Source organism: Podarcis muralis, chromosome 8 (genome assembly GCF_964188315.1).
Source record: "Podarcis muralis chromosome 8, rPodMur119.hap1.1, whole genome shotgun sequence".
Classification (NCBI taxonomy): domain Eukaryota; kingdom Metazoa; phylum Chordata; class Lepidosauria; order Squamata; family Lacertidae; genus Podarcis; species Podarcis muralis.
In genome coordinates, this window is record NC_135662.1 from 900268 (window position 1) to 918462 (window position 18195).

General features: G+C 59.9%; 2 protein-coding genes across 8 annotated transcripts in view; one reads left to right on the plus strand and one right to left on the minus strand.

Annotated features, from left to right (window-relative positions):
* MROH1 (maestro heat like repeat family member 1) overlaps positions 1–7502 on the plus strand; it is a 58431-nt gene extending 50929 nt beyond the window's left edge. For all 7 annotated transcript variants that reach the window (XM_028735930.2, XM_028735928.2, XM_028735927.2 and 4 more), the window contains 9 exons: positions 789–926; positions 1562–1676; positions 2758–2904; positions 3137–3325; positions 3891–4046; positions 4147–4281; positions 5092–5194; positions 5324–5389; positions 6871–7502. In XM_028735930.2, coding sequence (XP_028591763.2) covers positions 789–926; positions 1562–1676; positions 2758–2904; positions 3137–3325; positions 3891–4046; positions 4147–4281; positions 5092–5194; positions 5324–5389; positions 6871–6956 — 1135 coding nt within the window. In that variant the 3' untranslated portion in view covers positions 6957–7502. The remainder of the gene's footprint in view (positions 1–788; positions 927–1561; positions 1677–2757; positions 2905–3136; positions 3326–3890; positions 4047–4146; positions 4282–5091; positions 5195–5323; positions 5390–6870) is intronic.
* Positions 7503–7931: 429 nt separating this feature from the next.
* The window catches only part of BOP1 (BOP1 ribosomal biogenesis factor), a 67769-nt gene continuing 57505 nt past the window's right edge, over positions 7932–18195 (minus strand). The window contains exons 4-16 of the mRNA XM_028735940.2: positions 14769–14923; positions 14332–14449; positions 14136–14237; positions 12546–12758; positions 12197–12358; positions 11588–11668; positions 11304–11373; positions 11052–11184; positions 9890–10070; positions 9386–9674; positions 9063–9147; positions 8314–8421; positions 7932–8204 (exon numbers count right to left, since the gene is read on the minus strand). Coding sequence (XP_028591773.2) covers positions 8051–8204; positions 8314–8421; positions 9063–9147; positions 9386–9674; positions 9890–10070; positions 11052–11184; positions 11304–11373; positions 11588–11668; positions 12197–12358; positions 12546–12758; positions 14136–14237; positions 14332–14449; positions 14769–14923 — 1851 coding nt within the window. The 3' untranslated portion in view covers positions 7932–8050. The remainder of the gene's footprint in view (positions 8205–8313; positions 8422–9062; positions 9148–9385; positions 9675–9889; positions 10071–11051; positions 11185–11303; positions 11374–11587; positions 11669–12196; positions 12359–12545; positions 12759–14135; positions 14238–14331; positions 14450–14768; positions 14924–18195) is intronic.

Genomic DNA, 18195 nt, shown 5'->3' on the forward strand with positions numbered 1-18195 from the left:
TCCACTTAGAAGCCGGCAGGGTCAGCCTCCCAGGCATGGTGGGTGCCCCTCGCTGGCCTACCGGCAGGCAAGGCACAACTTTGGCTTTGCTGCTCCAACTCCTGGCTTCCTTTCCCTGCGCCAGAGATGGGGAGCCTGCCGCCCTCAAGAGCTTCTTGGACTCCCAGCAGGGCCAGTGGAAAGGGATGCTGGGAGATGGGGGTCCAGCAACATCCCTGGGGGGGCCACAGAATCACCCCCCTCCCCGGTCAGTCGGCAAACTCCCTTGGTGCGTTCCACCAGAGCTGTGTGCAGACAGCAAACAGATTCCCAACTGGTTGGCGAACAGGATCCTGGCAATGGCTGGAGCGAGATGGGAGTCTCCATGCCAGGCCCCCCCCCCCCCACATAGCCAGGCTGGGTCCAGAGAAGGGCATCTGTCTCTCCTCTCGGACGCTGGTGGAGAAGAGCAGGCTGCCCTCCTGGTCTGTGTGCGAATGCTGGTTTCCTGTTTCGGGGGACCCCAAGTCATCATATCCTCCCCTCGTATTTTGGGTTTAGTGTGACAGGACAATGGAGGTTTTCCAGATGTCACGCTCCGCTCACGGCACAATAATCCCACCCCCATAAAATACTAATGCAGGCAAAAGCTCCTCTGAGCAGCCGCCCGGGGCTTCTTAGCGTTGCGGCCGACAGCCTTGAGCACCTCCAAGAGGCGCCTGGGGTGGCAGGAGCCACGGATCCGGCCCCTCCCCCCCCCAAGGCAGAATCGAGTGGACCTTCTCTCTCTCTCTCCCCCCCCCCCCAAGCTCTGCCGTGGAGACCCTCAAGGCCATGCTGACGCAGGGGGGCAGCGAAGAGGTGGCCAGGGCAGTGTCTGCCTCGGGCGGCTGGGAGTCCCTGAGAAGCGTGGAGAGGCACCACGATGGCGTCGCCGTCCTGGCCAGGTGAGCGGGTGGGTGGTAAAGGAGGCTCTGCCCACTTGAGCCCGTCTCCTGGGGCTGCCCTGGGCGGGGAGGCGGGGCTCAGCTGGCACACTTAGGCCAGGAGCGGAACAGGCTCTTGTGCTGAGATGCTTGCTGCAATCCCAAGAAACCTGTTTGCCAATCCCAGGGACAGACATCCGTCTGCTTCCTTAGCGCCAGGGGAGGCCATAGAATTGCAGGACTGGGAGGAGATCCCTAAGGATCAACTAGTCCAACCATCACTGGTTGATCTGCTTCTGAAATGTGAGCTGGGGGGGGCTGTTCTCCTGGGGGTGGGCAGCGTTCAGTCAGTCCTGGTTATCTCTCTTTGCACCCCAGGCTCTTGGCTACTGAGCCTCCCAGTTTGGCCCTGGGACTGAGCGGAGCCCGTGGGTTCAGTAGCCAGTGCGATGGCAGGGAGACAGGAGAGGAAGAGCTGCTGGGCTGAATCTCTCGGCAGGCTGTGGAGTCATGGGAGGGGGGAAGCCGTGGCGGAGATGGGAGCCCCCTCCTCTCCCGCTTCCCAAGGAGCAGAGCAGAGCTGGCATGGGGTGGGGGCTGCGCCCTACGTGGTGAGAGGCGATCTCAATTGGGGTGGGTGCCCTCTCCTTCCTCAGCGCCATGGCAAAGCACGCTGGGCCCAAGCTGCCCCTGATTGTGAAGAACCTCTCCCCCATGCTGAACAGCATCTACGACAGCCAGCGCTTGACCACCACGGCCTTCTTTGCGGAGGTGGGTCCACGAAGGGGCTGGGGGGGGGGTCCTCCTGCTGGGGGTCCTGCTGTTGGCCCTGGCCAGGGTGGGCAAGGCAGTAATGAGAGGGGGAACTCTGCAAAGAAGGAGACTGCCAATGGCTGGCCGTGTCTCTGTGTGTTGTGGCCATGGACCCCTCCCTGGAGACTGGCTTTATTCTGATTTGTCCTCTCCCCCCAACCCCTGACTAGTAGGCTGGTAGGAAGGTGGCCAAGGGGGGCCCCTCCCTAGCCATGGCTGTTGTTTAATGCTGTTTAATGGGAACCTAGGAAGTTGCCTTCCCCTGTCTTGCTCCCTATTGCCTGCACTGACTGGCAGCAGCAAGAACTGCTGCCAGTGGGGACTGAACCTGGGACCCACTGCATGCAAGACAGGGGCTCTGCCTCTTAGCTCCCTTCTCCTGCCCCCCACCGGAGGGGAGCTGCCCCTCAGCCCCAGGAGCCAGCAAAGCCTCAGCTCATCGCTCCTGACATGCCACCCTGAGGAATGGAGTCCAGCTGCTGCGTCAGGCACCCCCCTCCCTCCCTGCTGCTGTAACCCCTATACCTCCTTGCCTGACTCCCCACCTCCAGCTGGGGCTTTCCAAGTGCCTTTGTCGCTGCCCGGCTCAATCCCGGCTCATAAACCACCTCTTTGCGTCTCCGCTGATGGAGTGGCCTGGGATTGAGCGGCGGGGAGTCCTGTGGCTGGACGTGGGCCCAGAGCCAGAGGGGCTGGCTGCCTGCCTGGGCCTGCCGTCCGGCTGAAGCTTTAAAATAGCAGCTCTGAGGAGCAGGCGCCTGTGGCCCCCCAGCCCCCTCGGGAAGGTGATGAGGTGTGAGCTGCCCTCCACTCTCCCCCATGTGCCAGGGACAGAGGGAGGCGTCTGGCCCGGAAAGGCTCTGAGGCAAGAGAGCAGGGCTGGGGGGGGGGGACTTGGTCCTCCTCCCTTCTGGCCTGACCCTGAGCCCTGGGGCGCCTCAAGGGGAGCTGCAGACTCCGACTCTGAGCCTGTGGCCCTAGGGAGGGTGGCCGGTGTGTCTCTGGGTGTGTCTCTGTATTCGCCGCTTGTGCCTTTCAGCTCCTCAGCAGCAATGTGGTGAACGACCTGGTCCTGCTGGCGTCCGTGATGGACAGCATGACGGCCCGGCAGAGGGACCCCTGCACCTCCGTGAGGATGCTGGCCCTGCGCGGCTTGGGCAACATGGCTTCGGGCTCGCCGGAGAAGGTGAGGGCGGATGCCAGTGGATGGGCCCCCTCTGCTTCCCCTGCTCAGGGGGGCACCTTTCCTTTCCTCCTCCCCAATATCTGCCAGGGCGAGGCCGCTCTTCCTTGGGCACAGGAGGGGTGCCAGGGTGGGCTTTGGCCCCCTCTGGCTCAGTGCTGCCACCCTGGTCTGAGGGGCGCACCCACCCCTGGCACTGCCACTGACGGAGCCTGGTGTGTGCCCCCGGCTGCAGGTGAGGCGTCACGGGGCTCAGCTCCTGGCTTCCATGATGAACGGCATGGACGACAAGGACGACCCCCACAGCCTGGTGGCCCTGGAAGCCATGGGGGGCCTCGCCAAGATCCTGGGCTTTCTGGAGGAGAGGGACGTCCGCTCCATGCTGCTCCACATCGCCATCCGCATCCGGCCCTTCTTCGATAGCGTAAGCGCTTCCGGGAGGGGAAGCTGGCCTGGATCATGCCCTGGGCGAGGGGCTGCTGGGGCAGAAGGCAGCTCAGCCCCTGGGGGAGGGGGGGGGAGGAACAGCATGCCAGAGCTCTTCCTAAGGCAGGTTTGGATCCTTCCCTACTGGTGGGGATCCTGGTCTGTGGCTGGGGGGGAGCTTGTGTTTAATAATAATAATAAATTTTATTTATACCCCGCCCTCCCCTGCCAGAGCCAGGCTCAGGGCGGCTTACAACAGTAAAAACATAATAGGGAAAAGAAAAGAAAAGAATTTAAAATACAGGTTAAAATGCAACCTCATTTTAAAAGTAGCCCATTGATCTAAACCAGAAGGGGAGGGAAACATAAAGGTCAGACTGAGTCCGAACCGAAGGCCAGGCGGAACAGCTCTGTCTTGCAGGCCCTGCAGAAAGATGTCCAGTCCCGCAGGGCCCTGGTCTCTTGGGACACCACCCTGAGGAGGCTGGATGGCAGAGGACAGGCAGGGCCCTCCCTGGGACGCTTTTGCCACAGCCCAACAGCTGGCGCTGCTTCGCTTGCAGGAGAAGCACGAGCTCCGCCGGTCGTCCATCCTCCTCTTTGGCCACCTGACCAAGTTCAGTGCTGGCAGCTGCGAAGAGGCTTTCTTTGAGCAGATCCTGAATGGGCTGGTCACTCTGCTGCTTCACCTGCAGGACCCAAAGCCAGAGGTCGTCAAGGTGCGTCTCTCTTCGGTTGGAGGGGCTGTGGCTGGCACAGGGGGGTGGGATTTGCTCTTGGGGCAGCTGACAGCCCCCCCCCCCCGTGTCCTCCTTGCAGGCTTGCAAGTTTGCCCTGCGCCAGTGTGGCCCCAGCATGGGCTGCCCCGTCCTATGCGACATGTTCCAAAACCACCTCCATGAGGACCGGAGCCTCCACTATGGCGAGTTCATGAATGACGTCTGCAAACACCTGGTGAGTATGAAGGGGGGGGTAGCGGAGACCCTGCCTGAGCAGAGTGCATGGCCCCCAAGCCCTCCCTCCGAGGTGGCACAGCAAGGAGCCCCACTCTCGGCCTCAGAAATGTTTTTACTTTCCCTCTTTGTCCAGAGACCCCCTCTTCCTCCCTGGGCAACTGGCAGCCACCTTTCTAAATTTTACCAAGTCTGTCTCTGGACCACTGCAATGCTTTTATTATCATCTACCCCCCTGTGCTTTTTGGTTTTAATGTTTTGAAAGTCACTCGGGTATATTTCTAGTGAGTGCCTAGCAAGTCTAATAAATGATATTTTTAAAAAGCAGTTAAAAGGCAGGAAAAACCACCTTGGTTTATGCCAGGCCAGATCCCCAAAGAAGCAGGTAGCCTCACGCAGCCCGAGGGTTGAGATAACCCAGATGGCAAAGAGCAGCCCTGGTGCCCTGGCTGAAAAGGCCCCGCTGCTCATGCCCGTCTTCCAAATCGGACGCTGAGCAGGGACTCGGGCGTTTGCCCTGAGAGCTCAGCCGGGCTCACGGGGGTGGGAGCCGTTCTTGAGAGGTCCTGTTTAGGGCTTTAAAGGACTCCAAAGTGGGTTGGGGAACAAATGGGGTGGCCAATGGAAGCAGAACACCCCTTATTCTTGGTGGTGTTGGGGGGGGTGGAGAGGAGAGACCTCTGCGCTCCCTTCCTCCAGCTCTGGTGGGGCCGGGGGGGGGGCAGGTGGACGGACTCTCCTCCTGAGGGGGGGGGTCTCCCCTCCAGCACCGACTGCTCACCTCCGCTGGGTCTCCCCTCCCTCTTGGCAGATGCAGTCTTACCCCGACACGCTGAGTCGCCTGGTGGCCACAAACCTCTTCTACTTCAAGAGCAACTGGCCAGACATCCGGGCAGCTGCCCCCATGTTCGTAGGTGAGGCGGGCGAGGGGCACCCTGGGCAGAGCGGTTCCTGGCCACCCCTTTGTCCCCCAGCTGGGGGGGCATCAGGGGATTTGGCCCTTCTGTTGCCCCGAGCGTCACCCTCTTGCCCTTCCCTTCCAGGCTTCCTTGTTCTCCACGTTGACAGAGAGCACAGCCAACAGCTGGACCTGGATGAGCTCATTGCCGGTGAGTCTCAGGGCTGGCGCAGGACGCTTTGCCGCCCGAGGTCTCCCCTCCCCCCCCCAGGTGGTTCCTGGTGCCCAAGGCCAGCTCCTGTCCCTTTGGCAGCTGAGGCCGGTCTTCCCACTGTGGTGCCCATTCAGGGTACTCAAAATTGGGTGCCCCCTGGCAGGGGTGAGGGTGGCAGCTCATGGGGGGCTTTTCCTAGGCTTGCCTTGTGCCCTTGCAGCTGGGCACTCGGGTTCTGGGGCAGAGGCAGCCTGCAGGGGTGCAGGTGGCAGAGGCTGGCAGGGAAGTGTCTCCACCTGAGGTTCAGTGGAGGCAGAGTCGGCCTTGACACCCATCTCGGAAAGGTGGAAAATGCAGGTCATGTACCAAGCATGTATGCTGCACTAATGGGCCAAATGTTCTCCTTCTCTTCCTTGGGGACCATCGCCCCCTTTATTGGTCTTCCTATACAAGGAGGTTGTTAATGAGGGTTGTGTCTATGGGGAGGTGGGAACTGAAGAGAGCTGGAATCCTTCCTGCAAAGTGCAGACAGCACATGGCCAGGGACCACCCAGGCACTGCAGACGAGGGCTGCCTGTCCTTTGGGTGGGACCTGGGGGTCACCTGCACCTCTGGCTGCCCTCAGGCATGCTGGGGCTGGAGGCCCAGCGATGTGAAGTGGGGCGATCAGACATGCCCAGCGCATGTCCCTCCCTGAGCAGGGACCTGCCATTCAAAGCGCAGCAGAGGAAGCCAGTTTGAGTAACGAACTTTCCTGGATTTCGGGGCTGTTTTTCCTTGTCAGCAGTGACCTCATCGCTTCGAGTAAGACTCGGAAAATCTCTGAGCTTTCCAGCAGAGCTTAAAAACCACTAAAAAAGGGAAAACTATCTTTCCGTTGGCTGTTGGAGTGGTCCTGAAGAGAGGCCCGTCTGTTTGCCGGAGTGGGGGATGCAATTTGGGAGCGGGGAGGCCAGGCTCCGGATGGGGTCACCGCAGCTTCCCGTATTGAGCGGGAGGCGCTCTGCCTGCCAGCGCCCCCGGGGGGAGCTCCTGCAGCTGGCCAGTGCTGAGCCACGGGAAGCGGCTCTGCACATAAATCAGGCCGCCTCGTTCGCTCTGCAGGGACGCGAGAGTCTCGGATTTGCAGTGTAAACATGCTACTGGAAAAATATTATTGTATCTCTGCTGCTCGAGAGGAACTCTTGGCGTGCGCTCCCCTTCGCAGTTGGGTCTGTGCCAGCAGGCGGAGCGGCCCAGGGCCCTTCAGAGGCTCTGGCGGGGTTTGCCAGGCTGCGTGCTGTCTGGCCCTCCAGGTCACAGATTGGGGCTCTGGCTCCCAAGCAGGATAGGGCCCAGTTGGGGGTCTTGGGGTGGAGGAGACTGAGGGCACCCGGGAGGCCGAGGATAATAAGGGCCACTTGGGCCCAAGCTTGCGTCTTGCGCAGCGAAGGGAGTCGTTCGGCTTGTTGCTGACGGGCTCTGCTTCCCACCCCCAGCTCTGACTGTGCTGCTGAAGGACCCCGTGACAGCCGTGCGGGTGAAGGTGGCCGAGACCCTGGGCCGCCTCGTCAGGATTGCTTGAGGGCCTCCGAGCATCCCGTGTGGGACCCTGGCAGGACGTCTTCACCGGACGATCTTCCTCCCTGCTGCACCTCACGTCTTCCACAGCACTCACTGAACGCCGTCTGCCTGGGGCAGGGGAGGCCCACGACCCCAGGACTCTTCCGGCGGTGCCGCGCCCCCCACTTGTACAGTCCATAGTCACGTGTCCCAAACGCACCCCCCCCCCCGAGGGACAGGCCAGAGCTGCTCTGCATGAGCCGGCTGGTCCAGGCACCAGAGCACAGAAAAACCCTTTCCAGTGCTGCCTCTTCCACCCCCACGGGCTTCTCCCTCTCTCCCCACATCAGGTGTGGACTATCTGCTGCTCTTAACACAGATCTGGGACTTTGGGGAGAAGCGGGGGCACTTCTCCCACTGTGCACAGAGGAACTGGCAAGACCCCTCCCCTCCTGCACTCTCCTGCCCCTTCCAAGAGCTTCCACAGGTTCATCCATTGTTCCTCTCAGTAGAATTTGTACATAAAACCAGACAACCTATTTTTAATAAAGTATTTGCTTCTCAGAAATGCTGTGTCAAGGCTTCTTTGGCTATTGGGAACCAGTACTTTGCAGAGGATTTTGTAGACCTGCTCTGGAGGGTAGGACTCGAACCCATGGCTTTGAGTTACCAAAAAGGAGATTCCAACTTTCTGAGGGTAAGAGCTGTTTGACAAGTAGGTCAGGCTCCCTTGGAAGGTGGGGGCCTCTTTAAGCAGAGGTTGGATGGCCTCCTGAGAGGGATGCTTAATTGAGATTCCTGCATTGCACCGGGTTGGACTAGATGACCCTCAGGGTCATGCACAGCTGTATTCCGGTGTAAAGGTGTAAATGGGTATAGAAAATTAATTTATAATAAAAATAGTTGAGCAGGAAGACCTTCCTTGAGGCCGCCGCCAGCTCTGCCCTCTATTTTTTAGGAATCCTTCCCTTCCTGGGACAAAGGAGCCCATCCACGATCACGTATCTAAACCATTTAATCATAAAACAAGTATTTCAGGCTTCAGTCTCTGCCCAGGGCACTTCCGCTGCCCTGGGAAAGCGAGTCAGGATGCGCAGTCCCACCCGGGGAGGGAGGTTACGTGAAGAGCCGGACGGTGGCATCTGCGCCTGCAGAGAAGACCCAGGGCTGGCTGGGGTGGAAGACGACGTCCAGGACCCCCAGGTCGTGGGTCAGCGCGTGGCCCTTCAGCACTTTCACCGGAACGATGAGCGGATTCTGAAGCAGGTCACTGCATGGGGGGGGGGGGGGAGAGTTTGATTCCCTCTCACACACTGGCTCTTATGCAGGAAGGTTTTCCCCAACCATTCTTCCACCCCCACCCTCCCCCTCCTACTCACTTGTAAACCATGCCATGGCAAACGATGACGCTGCCGTCGTCTGAGCCAGAGGCAAAGAGCGGGTAGTGCGGGTGGAAAGCCACGGCCCTCAGCGCTGCCTTGTGGTGCCTGCCGGGAGAGAGAAGGTCAACCTCATCCAGCCACGGCGGTGCTCCTCTGTTGCTTCGCAAGCCCCAGCGGGAGAACCTCCGTGCAAGGAAAGGGGTGGGGGGTTTCTTTGCCTCTCACTCCTCCTTCTGCCAGCAAGCATGTGTGAGAGGGAGACGCAGTAATCTGCGCAAAAGTGAGTCTACAGTGGGATAGAGGCAGGGAGTCTGGCCAAGGGAGGTCAGCCTCGCACTCGAGCAACTATCCCAAGGGGCGGCCACTGTAAGATCCCTTTCAGGGCCATTCCCAAGACAACAGGGCACCACCGCCTTGCGGGCAACCTGTTGTGCTTCTCTGCATGGGGAGGGGAAGATTCAGACAACCAAAAGTGATGCTGGCAAATGGGGGCGTGAACTGAGATCCATCCAGCTTCCACTGGGAGGCAACAGCTGGAGTGGATACAGGAGGGGGCTGGACCTGCCTGCCCGTCTCTGCAGCCACACAGGCGGTGGAGGAGGAGGAAGAGAGTGTCGCCTTGCCAGTCAAGGGCAGCAGCAGCAGCAGGTCTTTGGGTGGTTGGAATGGGAAGGGGGGAGCCTAGAGGCCCTCTACCCAGATCCGCCTTGGCCCTGCACCCATCCCTGGCTTCTCTGCTGACTGACCTCAGCACCCGGTAGGGCTTGGTGGACAGGTCCAGATCAAACCAGGCGAGTTTGCTGTCGTAGCTGCCACAGATCAGGTTGTCGCCTGAGAGGAGAAGGAAGCAGGGAGCCTTCAGCAGGGGCCTCTCCCCCTAAGGACTCCCAAGCGCTGCAGCTCCAGTCTGGCCCCAGCGGGCAAGGGCAGCACCCAGGGGAGGGGAGGCATAACATCCTCTGGGGCAGTGGGCAGGCACCTCCCCCTTGGAGGGCCCACCACGCCCACCCCTGTCCAGCTGCCCCCCCCCCCGTGTGCCAAGTGGGTCTTCCCCGTGGACGCTGCTCACCTGCCGGATGGAGGGCCATGCTGGAGACCCACTGGCAGTTGGCGTGCAGCTTCTTGGTGAGCTCCTGCTTGAGGAGGTTGTAGACGCGGATGAAGCGCTGCGTGGCCACGAAGAAGAAGGGCCTCAGCGGGTGGAAGAGGACGCGCTGCACTTGGCCCTTGCTGCGCCGGAAGGGCGCCTGGCTCCAGCGCTTGCTGGCCTGGTGGATCAGCACCTGCAGGTGGCTGTTGTCCTGCACCACCGTGGCAAAGTAGTCGCCTTTCGCGTGCCAAGTCACCTGCTTCAGGGACTGCAGGAGAGAGGGAGGCAAGACAAGGTTCTGAGTGCTCACACAAAAATCATCACAAGCACCGTTTCTTAGATGAGACATAAATAAGGTTCATTAGCAGAGAGGGGGCTCCCCTCCTTGCTTTGGGCTTAGCAGAGCAGGGACAAGGCTAGTGGGCATAGCAATAGCCTCCTCCCACCCTGGGCTTCAAAGCCCCCCTTCCTCTCCTCGGGTACCTTCCCATGCCGGACAATGAGGCGCACGCCCCGGCTCCTCTCCTCTCCGGTTGCCTCCTCCCAGGTGACAGGCTGTGGTCGCTCCTCCTCGGGGGGCACGTAGGCATCCAGGAGCTGGTCAGTGGCCCCATAGAGCAGCTTGTCCCCAAGGCTGGGGTTCACCAGCAGCACCGACTGCTCCCTGCAAGGTGGGGAATGGAAAACAAAGGTGAGGAGGAGGACATTGTGCTTGCTGAGTCCCAGGGGCGCAGAGAAGCAACGGTCCCAACCAATGCTGCCCTGAGGTGGGTCTGCAGAAGCCCCCAGGTGAACCCTGGGGTGTGGCACAAGGGCACCCTGGCTGGGCGGGAGCAGAAGGGGCTCCTCAAGTCCCACGTTCTGGGGCCAGTTTCACTGGCTGTTCTGAAAGCTGCCAAAAGGGGGCATGCAAACATTTTAACAGAAGGAACCAGAGGCCGGCCAGACGTGCCACAGGTTCCCCACAAGCAGGACTTGATCGGAGTAAGTAGCCCTCTTCTGCCGTCCACCCGCCCAAGCCCTTTGGTGGCACAGGCTGTCCCTGCCCCTGGACCTCCCATCCAGCCACCCTGCGCAAGATTGCCCTTCCTCCATGAATGAACTCTCACAGCCCTCTTTTGGAGCTGCCTAAGTGGGTGCTCAGTGCATCTTGCAGCAGCAACAGACCCCGGCAGTGGGGGACATGCTGTGTGAAGAAGGGGCTCCTCCTCTTTCTCCTGCGTCTCCTGGCAAGCAGCTTCATGGGACGACCTCCCTCTCTCCCTGCCCCGAGTTCAAGGATCCTGGGGGTGTCTGTGCATTTGTCCTCTCTAAAGAGTTCACAAACTACGCTGTCACCTCCCCCACTCCTTAAGAGTGGCCCCATGCAGAAGGGCACCATCTCCTTTTGAGGAGGTGGCCAGAACCGTGCTCAGCATCTCTAGCTGAGCTGCCACAAGGCTTGCGTAAATGCCCTGCCAGGGTGACATGGGCCCTTTTGCTTGCGACCGCTTCCCTAAGGACAGCAAGCAGGAGCCGGCCTTTCCCTTAGGATCCCTTTTGTGCCCTTCACCCAGCCAGAAGAGCCCCGTCCGCAGATCCTTCAGAGACCCTGCTGCCTTCCCTCCTCCGCCCTGGCTGGTCCCAGAAGGGAGAGGGTACTCACACGGCAATGCCCACCAGGCAGACGGTGGGGTTGGGGTTCCAAGCCAAGCTCTTCACTGCGCCTTCCACTGGGAGGGTCTTCACACACCGTGCCGTGCAGACCTCCCAGAACTTCACCGTCCCGTCATCGGAACCTGCACAAGCCCAGGCACAGCCAGGGTGAGGGTGGGCAGGGGTAAGTGGCCCCTGCTCCCCTCCCCACCCACCGAGAAGCGGCTTGTGCTCCCGGCGCCCGTCCAGAGCCGCTGCTTACCTGAGGCCAGCCACTGTCCACTGGGGGAGACGCTGAGGCAGCGCACCAGGCTGGTGTGGCCACGATAGACCTGGCGAGAGAAGGAGGGGAGTGAAGCAGGCAAGGCTGGAAGGATGGGCCAGAGACTCCTCACACAGCGCTCTCACTGCCCACTCCACTGACCAGGGCAGTACTGGACCCCTGGCTGTCTCTTCCCTTCTGCACCCTGCTCCCACCCACAGCATAAAAGCCAGAGGGGGAAGCAGAGGGGGTCCTGCCTCCCCTGGGTCCCTCCAAAGCCTTACCAAGGCCTGCACGGTGGGGAACGGCTGCAGGTCCCGCGGCTTGGGCAGTTTGGGGATCAAATCCTCAGGATCCACGTTGACCTAGAAGAGAAGGAAGCTGTGAGCAAACGGCATGCCAAGGGCTCCCGCTTTCCACAGGGCCCTCTGCTCCAGGAAAGCAGCTTGCCTTAAGCGGAGTGGCCAGACTCCTTTGAGCAGGCTCCCAGGGGGGCATATCCCTGCCACCCCCTCCTCCCAGAGGATATGTCTGCCTCTGGAAGCCGGACCGACCTTTGCAGTCTCAGCTTTGTGACTGCCGAGCCCCCTGCCACTCTCCTGCACACCAGCATCTCAGGTGGTGACTCTGTTCCAGTCCTGCCCCTTAATGGCCTTGCGTTACTGTACAATTTATGGATGTGTTTAATGTTTTGATGGAACTGTTCCACTGTGGATTTTAATTTGGTGTGGATTTTGTACTTGCAAGCCGTTTAGAAGCCATCTGGGAAGGTGAGTGGCATATTCCTTGTTCACAATCCTGCCCCACCCAGGGGAGGCAGGCAGGCCTTGGTCCCAGCCGACCTGCCTTCCTGGCCGCCCCCACCCTGGGAGAGACCCGCGGCTTCTACATACCCGCATCTTCCTCTGGCGTGGGCAGAGGTAGAGGTCCAGGCAGCGCTCAAAGCGCTCGTGGATGAAGCGGGGGTAGGCAGGCACCCGGCGCAGACAGTCATGCCGGCGGGGCACAAAGTTCAGCTTGCGCTCCGAAGGCTCCTGCTGCTCCCAGGCCAGCTTCTGCAGGAAGAGGGAGAGAAAGAGACCGAGGTCACCCGGAAGTAGAAAAGCGGCTGGAGATGGGACCCCAGGAGACCCTCTGCATGTTCTGCCTCCCCACCTGAGTGGGGCACACAGACTCTCTTTCCCTGATCCAAACACACACACCCCAGCCACCCCCAGCCTGCTCCACCTCCTGCCGGCTCACCTCTTCCTCAGTAGGGAGGTACTCTGGCGGAGGGTTGTACGATTCCTCATGGCCGGGCAGAGGGAGCTTGGGGGCGGGAACATGCATCTTGTGCCGCCCCAGGATGGAATTGGGATCTTCCTGAGCCCAAAGGTCATAGAAAGCCGGCGTGTCCTCCTTGGGCTTCCGGGGCTTGATCCAGCCCATCTTGATGGCATGGACCAACTTGGAGACCTGCAAATGGGGACCTGCTCAGTAAGGAAGCAGCTCCTGGCAAAGGCCTTTGGAGCCAGGAGAGAGAGATGCCTGTTCCTCCCTGTGGGTGGAAGGAGAACCTGGGAAGAGGCTGCCTTCATGGTGCTCAAGGCTCCCCTTGGCCAGAGACGGAGCTGATGCGTCTCTTTTCCTCAAGGGGGGCCATAGAATCGCCTCCTTCCTAGGAACCTGCTTCTTAACACTAACAATCTCCTGGTTTTCCTGTGTTCCAGGCAATAAACTTTCTTCTTGCTCAGGTACATTTAAGCTTTCCTGACCGCCTAAATCAGGGGTCGGCAAACTACGGCCGCGGGCCGCATCCAGCCCAATTGCCCTCAGGATCCAGCCCACAGATGGTCCGTGGATCATGTGGATTCCTTCGTTAATTTTTTTTGTTAATTTTTTTTCTGCACCTTTTTTTTGGGGGGGGCACCATTCCCCCTCTCCTTCTCACACACCATGGAGTCTCCTCCTGGCTTCTCCCTGCCCTGTGTAGAGGAAGGGGGCTAGGCTGAGCTGGCTGAGCGCCATTTTGGGCAGCGTCTCTCTGGAGCCAGCCAGCCCTTTTGGGCCGCTCATCCCTCTGCTGCCGCCAGCCTCTGCTGCTCGTAAGGGCAGGCACAGGAGCCACGGTTGGCAGAGTGCAGTGCCTCTCTGGAGCCAGCCTATCCTTGCCCCAGCAGCACCATAGGTAGGCAGGGGCTGGGGGAGACAGAGAGAAGCCCTCTCTGCTGCATGTGCAGTCTGGCCCGTCACAAGGTCTGGGGGATGGTGAACCGGCCCCCTCCAAAAAAAGGTTTGCTGACCCCTGGCCTAGATGTTGCTTTCTCTGCCCGCTAGCGAGTGTTTTCAGGGGCAGACAGTGCTGGCAAGCCCTCCAGGGCCCCTTGCTGGACCCAGAATTGCCCCAGGCAAATGTTTAGGACCAGGTGCCTCCACCTGCCTGGGGAGCAGTTGGCTGATGCAGAGCTCAGGTTTTGCACTGAGTGGATGTCTCTTCTGACCAGGCTTGACCAGCAACATCTTGGTCTGCAGCAGCTGCTGTGGCCAGTTCAGTGGCCTGACTTCCGTGCCCAGAGCCAAATGCTCGCTGTGGCTCAAGGCATTTCCAGCATGGGGCTCCTCAGGGGCAGGGCTGCCCCCAGGGTGTACTGATGGGGGGGGTCCTTCTCTCCACCAGGGCGGGGCCCTCTAGTTGGGGAGGAGCATATGGGGATTAATGAGAGCACCTCATGAGATCTGGGTAGGATTTCCACCCCCTCTTGGAGATACAGGCCTCATGTTGCCTGAATCTTCTGTCCCCGCCCCACCTGTGCTTGATGGGAGACACCTGGCCCAGACCCCTCCCCTGCTCACCTTCTCCTTCTCAATGAGGGAGGGGATGAAGCTCCGCTTGTCGGCTGGGCGGTTCGTCACGGGGTGGATCATCACCTGGCTGCTGAAGAAGTCGATGGCGGGCTGCAAGAGAGGCGGGGCTTAGGAGGGCGGAGCTGAAGAGTGGCGGGGGAAGAGGAGGAGCCTCATTGCCACTGGGCGGCAGGCCTTTCCTTACCTCGTAGGGGTTGAAATTTACATCCCCAAACTGGCCCCTCTGGAGACGGTGCACCAGATCCACCTGCTCGTCAGACAGCTTGATGTCCACTCCGGTCATCTTGTCCTGGACGGTCCGCCTGGGGTGGGGTGAAAGGGGAGGGTGAAAGGGGGGGGGCAGACAGGCTGCCCACCCTGCTGGCCAGTCCTTGTTGGGTGGCAGAACTATAAGGGCCTGAGTTGTTGGCAGGACCCGAGTCTCAGGCTAGCCCTGTGCTGGGCACACTTTCTCGGTCTCAGCCCTGTCTGTAACGACCCTGGCTGACTTTCTGGGGCAGCTGCAAAGACTGGTGAGATAATGCTGCACATGAAGCACTTTGGATGCGCAGAGGACATGACTGACCTGCTTGGTGTTTCCCCCCTCCCCTTGCCATCGCCTGCCAACTCAGAGCCCCTCACCAGTAGTCAGGGCTCTCCATCTTCTCCAGAAACTTGTCCAGCTCATCCTTGGTGCGGATGGGCCTGTAGATCTTCTTCCCATCCAAGTCATAGCCAATGTGGGGGAAGTCCTGGTACCACTCCATGGGGATGTTGCCCACTGTGTTGCGGATGTCCTGGAGGAGGAAGAGGGCGAGGGATCAGACAAAAGCCAGCTCTGGAGGCCTGAAGGCAGCTGCTCAGGTTCAGGGGAAGGTCTGCAGGGCATCTCTCACGCACACACATCCCACAATGGCATGTCCAAACCTGCTCCCCTCCCTCACCCACGAATGGGCTCTTGCAGGATGTCCAAGGGAAACCAAGACTGCTCAGCACCACCCCTGGCTTGGCCTCAAATCCTGACTCTGCACCCCCAAACCAGGCAGGGTGGATGCAGAGGCGCAGAGAGAGAACCACAATGCCTGCTGACAGCCTCTCCCCAATGAAGGCAGCCTCACCCACCCTGCTGGCTTGCAGCTGGCGCCATCTGGTAGGGAGCCAGGTGTGTCAGAGTGATGAGGAGCAGCAGCCACCACAGGTGAAGGTGGGGCAGGGCATTGGGTTGGCCTGGCCTGGCCTGTATCACGGACATGGAGGGATGCTTCTGAAGACCTTCCCAGGGGACCAGGAAAATGCCACCAGATGCAACCAGCTTCCCTCCTCCCTCCTGATGGCATGCAAGGAGGAGGCCCTGCTTTGTATGCAGAAGGTCCCAGATGCAATTCCTGGATAGCCCCTCTCTCTCTCCAGTGAACAGGACCAAGGGGCAGGGCTGGGAAAGACCTCTTTGCAGCTGAAGAGGCTGCCTGTTTGAAAAGACAGCATGGGCCTAAGTGGGCTGGGCTGGCACTGGGCAGCCTCCAAGCCAGCCGGGGCAGGTGGAACAAGGCCAGCAGGCAGGGCAGCCTATGGTTTCAGGGCTCCCGCCAGGGGGCAAAGCCTCCTCTTCTTCTTCCTCCTCCTCCTGTGCATCTCTTTCCAGCATGGCCACCCCTCGGTTCCTCTGCCGGGGTGTGGGGGGGGAGGTGGGAGGCCCATCAAGGCCGGCATCTGGCAAATCCCGAAAAAGGGCTGGGTGGGTTACACTCAGCTTCTGCTGCCTCTAATGGCTCCATGATTGGAACCACGGCCGGGCGCCACCACCGAGCGCGGCAAGCGGCTCATTAAAGGCAGAGCTGGGGATTTATGGGCGCCCTTCAGAAACTTGTTAAAGTACAGAGGGGGTGGGGGTGGTCAGCAGCCGTGCGCAGAGGAGGGAGCCTCACACTTTCCAGCACTCGCAGGGCTGGCAGCCCCCAGCTCTGGGTTCGGCCAGCTCCGCATCTGCTGTGATTCCATCTTCGCTGGATTGGCCCCCGGCTGGGAAAGCAGAACTCAGTCTACACCCCCCCCACATGCTGATTAGATTGCCACCTTTAGGTGGCAAAACCACTATCACCACTGGGAGCGTGTGCACGTGTAGCATCTGGACTTGCCAAAGGACACCACTGGAAACACATCTGGAGAAGCATGTCAAGGCAGACCATGTGTCCCAGAATGCAATGTGCCCAAGGTTTGGTTTAAGGCACAGGCGCTTGAAGAGATCTAAAGCTCTCTCCCCCCAGAGGTGGGAGGTGTCACAGCCCTTTATTCATGGGCTCCTCAGCTCCATCAAAGTGGAACCCAAAGGACCACTGCAGACCTAACTGAATTTACCACTTTTGGCATGCTCTGGAAAGAGGGAGCAGAGGAGGCAGGAGAAGTAGCTCTTTTGCCTTCGGGTGTGAGACTGGAGGGCACCCCAGGGAGCACCCCTCCAACCCATCCTCTTCTGTGGGGAATGGGGGTGGCACGTGTGGTGATGGGGAAGCGTGAAGAAACCAGACAGAAACCCCTTCCCAGAGGGGGTGGAGATAGATAGATAGATCTCCTTGTTTGACTTCTTACAGCCATTGCACTCTCTCTCTCTCTCTCTCTCTCTCTCTCTCTCTCACACACACACACACACACACACACACACACACACACACACGGTGCACCCTCTCCCTCTTGCTCAAGGGCAGAGTGCACAAGAGAAAGAGAAGGGGGACCCCTCCTCCCAATTACAGGCTGTCTGGGAGGGAGGTGTGAATGTGACCTCTGCCCTTGCATGCTCAGAGGCTGCACCATCTGGTTCCCATAAGCGCACACACAGGAAGCAACAAGTGGCTGGGGTGACGGTGGTGGAAGTGGGTGGTTAAGGGCCCCGAGAGAGAGAGAGAGAGAGAGAGAGAGAGAGAGAGAGAGAGGCTCCCCTAGTCTGTCCACTCAGCACCCCTGGTCTCCCTTTCTAGGGTCCGGCCAGGAATTTTCCAGCCGGGAAGATTTGGCTGGGCCTGGGGAGGAGGAGGAGGATGCCAGCTCCAAGGACATCCAGCTGACTCCCTTCCAAGGCATTCCCCCGGCATGACCAGGCTGCACGTGCAAAGAGCACTGCAGAGCCCCTCTGCGCACTGCGCCAGGGAGAAGTGTCTGGGGTGCTCCCGCCTTAGCCACAACACTGGCTGGTGATCCCAGCCGCACTCCTGGATTACAGCAGGCCTTGCAAGGAAGAAACAGTTCATCCCTCCCCATGCCACCCCCTGCATTCTTCCTTGGCTAGCAGGCTGCCAGGTACATATTTTCTGCCTACCAGTTGCCTTTGGCGTGGAATCACTGGAACCCCCCCCCCCCGCCACAAAGAAGGTTCCAAGCACCCACACCAAGAGGGAAATAACTGGCCGGAGCAGCATCCTGCTCTGGTGTCAACCTCAGGTCTCAGCTCCCCCTTATTTAAGTTTTGGTAAAAGCAAGCTTCGGTCCCCCACGGCTTTGCCAAGTGCCGTGTGCCTGAAGGGCTTCCAGCTTCTCTTGCAAAGTCCTCAGAAACACAATGGCGGGTTGGGCAGAATCCTGACCTTGCCCTTCCTCTTGGTGCAGAATTTTGAGCCTTTTCTTTTGAACTGGGGAAGAGGTCAAGCTGGCCTGCCAGGAGAGGGCTGAGAGGGGCTGGGGGTGCCTGTGAATCTGCTGCTGTTGCCACCACAAAGGTCAGGGCAAGAAGATCAACAACCCCTTCCTTGCTTGGATTTCAAGCGCCTGCCAAGGCAGAGGCAGATTTTCCCCTCCTCTGTGGAAGCAGCCAGTAGCCATCCATCCATCCCCTCCCTCCGCCTCCCGTGTAGTTAACACATCAGCCTGAGCGCTTACTCACAAAGGAGGCTGCAGCCCTCTACTCCCCCCCCCCATAGTCCTCCCCCCACTCCACAAGGAGCTGCCGTCACTCAGCCACACGTCTGGAAGTTGCTCTTGGAACAGCCCAGGCATTCCTCGGTGTGCATTCCTGGCAAGGGAAAGGATTCTTTTCCCAGTAGCACTTTCTTGAAAATAGCTGGTCCACGTGGAGGAAGGG